Source organism: Chenopodium quinoa, unplaced genomic scaffold (genome assembly GCF_001683475.1).
Source record: "Chenopodium quinoa cultivar QQ74 unplaced genomic scaffold, ASM168347v1, whole genome shotgun sequence".
NCBI classification, from domain to species: Eukaryota; Viridiplantae; Streptophyta; class Magnoliopsida; order Caryophyllales; family Amaranthaceae; genus Chenopodium; species Chenopodium quinoa.
Window position 1 is genome coordinate 3047428 of NW_018742484.1, and position 9579 is coordinate 3057006.

The 9579-nt window shown below is 35.6% G+C and overlaps 1 protein-coding gene across 1 annotated transcript; it reads left to right on the forward strand.

Moving 5' to 3' along the window:
• The first annotated feature begins 1059 nt into the window (after window positions 1–1059).
• Window positions 1060–2497, forward strand: LOC110719260 (zinc finger A20 and AN1 domain-containing stress-associated protein 4-like). Its single transcript, XM_021898155.1, has one exon. The coding sequence runs from the start codon at window positions 1569–1571 to the stop codon at window positions 2031–2033; it is 465 nt and encodes a 154-aa protein (XP_021753847.1). The 5' UTR covers window positions 1060–1568; the 3' UTR covers window positions 2034–2497.
• Window positions 2498–9579: the final 7082 nt, after the last annotated feature.

Genomic DNA, 9579 nt, shown 5'->3' on the forward strand with positions numbered 1-9579 from the left:
AGCAGATGAACAGTGAAACCCTAGGTCAAAATTATTCGAATTAACCACCACAAATTCACATTTTATTCATCAAACAACATAATTATTCATGTAAATCCACAAATTCAGAATTACTCGTCCAACAACATAATAATTCAACAAGCCCAACAATTCAACAAAGTGACAACCCAAAAAACCGTAATCCATGATAAAAATTTGTATTTAAAGTAATTCGAAACATAATCAACATATTTTCGCAACATAATCGAACAAAAAAAAACCTTAAAATACCAAAGAGGGTGCAAAGAACAAAAATGATATCTAGCACCTTTTAAAATGCCATACCGCAAAATTTTTTGAAGGCTATGATCTGATTCAACAAGCAGAGCACCGATCCACAATTTTTCCAAGAAATTTTAGCCTTAAAAATGCCAAATCGAAGAGAGAGAATGAAAAAAAAATTTAGGATTCTTCACTGGAAGAACGGAGAGAGAAGTGAAAATGTAGATCCAGAAATGAAGAGAGAGAAAATAATGTTGAAAAAGTAGAGTCAGAGTAACAAAAATCAAGAAAGACAATGAATTAAATAATGCACAAGTACACTTGTAAATATAAGGGCAAAATGGGAAGCAGAGATAATAAAGACAAAAAATATGAGGGCATATTTGTCAAACTGTTTTGTTAGATGGCACCTGGAAATGTAAAATGTGACAAACATTTAGGGGCACCCAAAATGACATAAGTGACAAACAAAAGGAGACGGAGGGAGTTCAAAGTAAAGCTTGTGATCTCTTCATATTTGGTCAGCTTGTTTACAATACAAAAATATTTGATAGCTCTAGTCATGAGATCATGTCAAGGAGTACTAGAGTCAAACATGATGTTATTTATGGGCTCATAGCCCTTAATCTTTAAACTTTCTATGACTCTATTCCACATGAAGTATTTCTCAAGGAATACTATGAATTAGAATAGTATCATTGTCAATGTTCTTTGTATGCACTCAGGAGTTAGGAATACATGAACAATCAAACAAACATTTTGGGCTTCATTCATTTAAGGCCTAGAAAATGAGCCCAAAGTGTGCAAAGGCTTTATTTTTAAAGCAAAACATTTGTCCAAACCATACCTTAATCAGCCCAACTCATAGTTTTGATCAACCTTAGACTCTAAGATCACCATATTTTTGTAACTTATCCGGTTTCAAAATATTTTATCCCATCTGATCTAAACTTTTCTTTTATTATTAATTTTTTTTATATATTTTTTTTAAAATGGATAATTAGAGTTGAATTCATGATAAATAGTTAAATTTTTAGGGTATGTTTTAACTACAACTACCCAAAATCCAAATCTTCAGATTACCTTTACTTGTAAAAGAAATAATAAAAAATTCAAAGAAGCTTATAATAGGAAAGTCTTCAATCCCAAACAATCAAACCATTACTAAACCGACTTTTTCACATTATAAATTGGAGGTAAAGACCCTCAAATCCATAATATTAAAACTATACAGCACCATCTGTAATCGTCATTAAAAATCCTCAAAGGTTTTAACGTAGAAAAGTGAAAAAAAATCGCGATTCAACATGGAGAAGATGATGAAGAACAATAATGAAACAAGTTTCTTGCAATCAAATGATCCAATATACTGCGCTAACGGGTGTGGTTTCTTCGGGACCGCGGCGACAAAGAATCTATGCTCAAAGTTTTACAAAGATTACTGTCTCAAACCCTTGGTGACAACCACTTTGGAGAAGTCCTTAAGCTGCTTATCTTTATCTAGCGATAAAGAAAAGAAAGAGGATAATAATGTTAAGGAGGCTGTTGCTGCGGAGGAGTCGGGTTCGAAGAAGGCGGCTAATAACAGGTGTGAGATGTGTAACAAGAAGGTTGGAATGATAGGGTTCAAGTGCAAGTGTGGGAGTACTTTCTGTGGATCTCATAGGTACCCTGAAGAACATACATGCACGTTCGATCACAAAGCTGCTGGTATTGTTGCCATTGCTAAGGATAATCCTCTAGTTGTACCGAAGAAATTACAGAAAATCTGATCTTTAATAAGTACGATTTAATTAGAGTATCAAAACACTTTTAATCTATAGTTTCAAATTTGTGCTATTTAATTAATTATGAGTGACTACTTGTTTACAATGGGTAAATGTATATGACTAGATTAGGGAAATCATATAATAGTCGATTTTATATGATTTTGGGTTACGACTAATTAAGAAGTTGTATATGTTGCGTCCACTGTATACAAGACTTAGTGTTAGTATTGTTTCAATTGTGAAGCGTATTTTTTTTTTTTTTTTATATAATAATAAGTTTGGTTCTTGGTAATCCTAATGGGCAAATCTATACTATATAATTTGTAACAATGATGTTTTAGTTCAATATATTTCTTTTAGAGTGATATTGATAAAATGTTATGGTTGCACCAAGAATGATATTATTGAGGATAGTGCATGCTGGTATATATGCACTAATTGATCTTGAGTGAGCATTAAGAAACTTTCGATTTCCCTGATTATTACTAATTAATTCAAAGTCAAGATTTGCAACTACTAAATTATGATTTCTTGCTGGTAGCCGGTTAGTCTATGATGACAATCTTGTTTTCGCCATTGGTTGATCAAAGTGCCGAATCTTGGAAAACCTATCTTTGGCTTTGCTTTCGTCTTTGTGAAATTTTACTATATATCACATACCTTCCTTTCATTGCACGAACTCATGTCAATTCTTTTTTAATTTGTAGTGCTAAGCAACTATCTGAATATTATGTTTTGTCATGTTATGTTATGTTATATTATGTTCTGCCTCTGTTTTCTTAAGATATATGCATTCAATTTGTTTCATGTTACAAAGTTTATCAATTGGACAAAAGAATTTGATGTTACATACTTACATATGCATTCCAATTTTCTCTTTGATAACAAAACTGTTTTGTGCAAAATAAGTAAGACAGTCCTATAGTAAAATTTTGTCAAATTGTCTGCATAATCGGTCTGAGTTCTTCTAATAAATTAGTTTGAGCGATGCTAATTACCTCTTAGGTTAGTTATCCTGATGCCTTTAATATAAATAATCCAATAATCATATCATCTACGGAGTAACTTAAAATCTTGACATTGGTTGTTAAGTATAATTACAATTGTGATTTGTGTCTGATAACCGAGTTCTTGTCATTGTAAATGTGTAAATTTTGAAAGAGGCCGGTTGAGAGATAAACAAACACCTCTGTTCTTTGAAGAGTAAACAAGATTGGACTGTGTCAAATATCATGCTAAATTGAATAAACACAATAGCTTAATTCTGATTGATGGCTTCAATCACACATATATAATACAAGCTTACCCTAATATGATAAAATTAGGAAACTAACCAAAGATAACCCAAAAGATATTCTAGCCATAAATTATGGTCACAAAATATATCCTATGATTTCCAAAATATATCCTCAATAGCCCCCCCCCCCCTCTCAAGTTGGAGCATGGGATCAAAAATGTCCAACTAAAAAAGAAGATGATCAAACTGAGCTTCCCAAGCGCCTTAGTAAAAACATCCGCCAATTGCGACAAAGTGGAAACATAGGATGGAGCAGTTAAGCCCTCTGTAATAGCATCACGAACAATATGACAGTCAATCTCAATATGCTTCGTACGTTCATGAAAAACTGGATTTCTGGCAATATGTAGGCAGGGCAGATTGATTATCACAAAACAACTTGATTGCCTCAGGGTGTTAAACCCCCAAACTCAATAATAAGGCCTTTAACCATTTCAACTCACATGTAATCGAAGCCATGGCTCGATATTCGGCCTCAGCAGAAGATTTTGATACTGTAGGTTGTTTCTTGGTCTTCCAAGAAACAGGAGAGTGACCAAGAAACACAAGCCAACCTATCAACGAACGACGAGTAAGAGGACACGCCGCCTAATCTGAATTACACCAACCTTGCAAAGCCAGGTCACTATCTGCACTCAACAAAATACCCCGACGCGGGGTGCCCTTTAAATATCGAACCACCCGCAGAACTGCTTCCCAGTGCTCACTGCAAGGCTCTTGCATGTATTGCGAGAGAACATGAACAGTATACGCCAAGTCCGGTCTTGTAACCGAGAGATAAATTAACCGCCCTACCAGTCTGCGATAAGACTTAGGATCCGCAAGTAACTCACCACTAGCAAGACTAAGCTTGTGATTTTGCTCAATCGGAAAACCAATTGGCTTTGCCCCTAACAACCCTGCTTCTGAAATAATATCCAAGGTGTATTTTCGCTGACACAAAAACAAACCCGATTTACTACGAGCAACCTCGATGCCTAAAAAATACTTCAAAGGACCAAGATCCTTCATCTTGAAACAATCACAGAGGTAAGCCTTGAATACAATCAATGCAGCGAAATCATTTCCATAAACAATAAGATCATCGACATAGACTAAGACATTAATCTGAACATTGCCATTAGTGTATGTGAAAAGAGAATAATCAGAGTAAGATTGGAGAAAACCATAGCCTTTCAAAGTCGTAGTTAGTTTTGCAAACCAACACCTTGGAGCTTGTTTCAATCCATACAAAGACTTTCTCAAGTGACACACCAAACTCAGATCCGAGTTCTCAAAACCGGGAGGTAATTTCATGTACACCTCCTCATCCAGATCACCATGTAGGAAGGCATTATGAACATCCATCTTATGAAGCTCCCAATTTTTAGAAGTGGCTATAGCAAGGAAAGCGTGCACAATAGACATTTTTGCAACCGGAGCAAAAGTCTCACCATAATCGATACCTTCTTGCTGATGATTAATAAAGACAACTAAGCTAGACTTGAGACATTCATTATCACCATTAGACAAAAATTTTGTCTGGTACACCCATTGACTACCTAGAGCCTTCTTGCCGGGAGGAAGATGCTCTAATGTCCAAGTTCCATTGTCTTCTAATGCCCTTATTTCTTCTTTCATAGAATGTCACCAACCTTCAGATTTCATGGCTTCTTTAAAGGATTTTGGATCCTTTTCATGAACAACAGCTGCAAGGAATTTTTGATAATTCACAGAAAACATGTCACAATTCATATAGTGTGCCAAAGGATGAGGTGTACCTAAAGGAGTGTTGGACGACGGAGAGGACGGAGACGGATTATTAGCAAAAACGAAATGAGTCACATAATCTCGAAGCTTGACCGACAGAAAATTTTTACGATGACCCTTACCCAAGACTTCCGGTTGGGGCTACTCGGAGGGGTCCTGGGGCTGGTCGGCATCTGCACTGATGTTGCTGTGCGCGGCATCTGCTATGTTACTGTGCTCACTTGGCCCAGCTGCCGCTGGAAATCCAGCAGGTGAGGCGGTAGCTGGGCTGCTTGGCTGCGAGATCCGCAGCCTGCAAGATTTCCTGCGACAGGTGCATTGGCTGGGCGAACTTCCTGCCCAATCGCGGAATATGCTGCGCCCGCAGGATGTGGGGCAGCTCCCTCTGTCCTCGGGGCAACCTGCACTTCTTCGACTACCACCACCCGAGCATCATCAATATTCACCTCACCATCATCAAAGACCTCATACCCCATTAAATCCTCATGAACGTCTCCATTATCATAGGATATCGACGCTATATTCACATCAGCCGGTGTATCAAAAGGGAACACTCCCTCAACAAATTCACATCACGAGAGATAAAAAAAAACTTTCGACTCAAGGTCATACACTTTCCATCCTTTCTTCCCAAAGGGATATCCCACAAAAACACATTTCCTACTCCGACTTGCAAATTTATCACCATTTGTTTTCTGATTATGGGCAAAACACAAACATTCAGAAGTGCAAATTGCATCAAAAGAAGGAGTTTTATTAAAAAGAATTTTGAAGGAAGTTTTATTTTGGAGCAAGGGTGTGGGTGTACGGTTAATAAGATAAGCAGCAGCTAGAACACACTCACCCCAAAGATAAATAGGTAAATTAGCTTGAAATCTCAAAGCTCTCCCAACGTTAAGAATGTGTTTGTGTTTGCACTTAACCCTCCCATTTTGTTGTGGAGTACCGACATAAGTGGTTTGGAAAATGATACCCGAAGCAACAAAATAATCATGCAAGCAATTAAACTCAGTACCATTATCACTTTGCACAATTTTAATGGTTTGTGAAAGTTGTTTATCAACCATTGCAACAAAAGCCAAAAACATCTAAAAACTTCGGTTTTATCAACCAACAAATAAATCCAAACTGCTCTAGAATAAACATCAACGATAGTAAAAAAAAAAAAAAATAACGAGCTCCACATGATGAAACATGTCGATATGGACCCCACAAATCACAATGTATTTTCTCAAAAATTCTAGAAGCCCTACTATCACTTAAAGGAAATTTATCTCTAGGATGTTTAGCATGCATACATACTTCACACCCCTTATCTAGACAATCTTTATTGCTACTAACATGAGGAAGTAACTTAACTTTCTCGGAAGGATGACCCATTTGACGATGCCACAACTTCAAATTTGAGGTCGCTTCACCAACACCAACATGATGCACCGAATCCGAATTGCTAAAATAATAGAAACTGTCTCTCCTAGCTCCCGTTCCAATCAGCTCCTTCGTTTGGTCCTGAATAACACACATATAAGGGTTAAATTGGACAATGCAATTAAGCTCATCGGTAACTTGTGACACAGAAAGTAAATTACAACTCAAATAAGGAACATAAAGAACCCCTGTGAGAGTGATTTTGTTTCACAAACGAACAGAACCAATCAAAGAAGCCACGACAGTATCACCATTAGGTAAACCAACCGGACATTCAAAATTCGAAGTATCAAATAACCAAGATTTTCTCCGGTAACATGATGGGTTGCTCCGGTGTCTATAATCCAAGAAGTAACATCAAACTTACCATTCAAGCGATTTGCAGGAACATTTGCGTTACCAAACAAACTCGTGATAATTTTCCATTGTTCACTTGAGAACACTTGTCCTTGAGAAGAGGAGCTTTCGGTAGGAGCATTAGAACCCGAAACAGCATTGGCTCTCACCGAACCTTGACCACGACCAGCCAAATATTTCCCTACCTGGCTGCCATCTCTCGGGGGAGGTCTTCCATGTAGATCAAAGCATTTTTCCTCCACATGGCCACGCTTCTTGCAGTAATTACAAGTTTTATCCGACCAACAACTCAAGGTCTCATGACCCACTTAGCACACATCGAACCATGCCCCTCTCGACCACGATCTGTATTCTCATAGCCACGAGTTGCTGCTGTACGGACAGCAAAGCTAAGTTCCTCTGAAGGCTTTTGTTCTTGCTCCTGCTTTGCTGCTCGTACTCTTTCCTCCTGCACAACCAACTGATATGCATGGTCTAGGCTAGGGAGAGGATATTGAGACAATATATTAGAACACAAGGAAGCATAAAAATCAAAGTATAGTACAAGCCCATCAAAAAATCATGTAATTTCGATTTCTCTCGCCTAGCTTTATCTAATTGACTGGCAACATACTGTGAACAACAAGAACATGAAATTAATGACTCATGGTGATCCAACTCTTGCCACAAGGAACACAATTTGCCATAATAAACCGAGACAGGCATATTACGAGTTTGTTCACACTTAGCAATCGAAGATCTTAATTAATTGCTGAATTCTAGGGCCATTGGTTTGAGCAAATCATTTCTTGAGATGCTCCCATAATAACCTAGCTTCACGAAATTTAGAAAGGGAAAATCATTCCTCTGGATCAATAGTATTGGTAATCCAAGAAATCAACATCACATTGAGGGTCGTCCAATCTGACTGTGTACATCAATACATGGCGGAACAAGGGTGTTGATAGTACCGTCTAAGAACACGAATTTACGTCTAGCCTCCAACGCATTTTGCATATCGGCAGCGCAATCATCGTAATTGTCAGATTTTAATTGAGAAGGGGTAATGAAATCCCCGGGTCGATCTTGTGACCCAAGGTAAAAAGGAGAATTCGGTTTAATTTCAGTTGGAGGAGGTGGTGGTGCGTCATCAACGACCATGTTTGTGGGTTGAAAAAAAATTGAAAGAAATTCAACCTGCTCTTGATACCATGTCAAATATCATGCTAAATTGTATAAACACAATAGCTTGATTCTCATTGATGGCTTCAATCACACATACATAATACAAGATTACCCTAATATAATAAAATTAGGAAACTAACCAAAGATAACCCAAAAGATATTCTAGCCATAAAATATGGTCACAAAATATATCCTATGATTTCCAAAATATATCCTCAATAGACTGAAAATTAATCCTTGTTTCTCGTCGTCTCCTGTCTGCAGTCTTGCAATTCAATCAATTCTGTGGTTTCCTTTTGCAGTTTCCTCCCTATTTTATTTAGTTGATCATGCTTAATTTGATGGTTTGGAAAGGCCATACTGTCAGTCTGTCACTTAAATTTTTCACAATGGTGATCAAACATCACTCACTACTTGAAAGCTGTATTTCTTTAATGTACTTTGTACGACGTTTAAATGTGAATATATGGTGACTAAGGCCCCAACTATGCTCCTAAATTATTATGTATTAGGATATCAAAGATATTATCTGCTTTCCTCAAAATTATAAATAAAAATAAATAAATAAATAAATAAATAATAAAAAATTATCTACTATTACGCTCCCATGAAACGTGTGATTTGTTTTTCATTATGGATGATGATTGTATTTACTTTTGATTTTTTTTGTTTTTTTTAAAAGGTAATGTTAAGCTTATGTTAATTACTTTGTTACTTTGAATTGTTGTCATATACAACTATATACTCCGTATGCTTTCAAAAAAAAAAAAAAAAAAAAGTTGTAGTGGGTTTATTAATTTATTATCCAATCTAAAATGTATCTTTTATATGATAAAATATATCTAGATTATAGGTTAACACCATATCCAACTTATCCTAATATTTTATCAACAATCTAGGCATTGCCCGGACACATATTATTGTGATTAAATTAAATGTCACGTTAGATTAGATTGGATATATATATATATATATATATATATATATATATATATATAAAATGATTTATAATTCTTTAAAAAAAATTATCTATTTATTGACAATAGAATTTTACTCCTATACAAATAATCACGTAATTATAATTATAAATATGGCCATGTATTATTAATTTTTTTTAATCTACCATTGATTTAATATTAAAGTTTTTGAATCATGTATTCTTCATATCCAGTTGTAATATTTTTTATTATGTTTGTGATTTTGTTAATGGAATTAAAAGAAGTAAAAAACTACTAAAATTAAGACACAACAAAAACTGTACAATACAAGAAATCTTGAAGTGAATTTAGATCAATGTTAGTAAAGTCTTAGAAATTTACGGGTTTTTTTCGCTTTAAAAGCTTTTTTTTTTATGCTAATCTATTATTATTATTTTTTTACTATTCTGCATTATCAAAAGGGTTTATTTGACCAAATTAACAATCAAACAAAAAGTTTATCCCAAAATTTTATCAACAATCTGGGCATCGCCCGGGCACAAAAATATTTGACAAGTGTCGTGCCACGTAAGCACATATATATTTTATTGTGACACATATGATGCTTAATAAGCGA

Coding starts and splice junctions, on each gene's coding strand:
- LOC110719260 (XM_021898155.1), top strand. CDS start 1,569: ATGGAGAAGATGATGAAGAACAATAATGAAACAAGTTTCTTGCAATCA.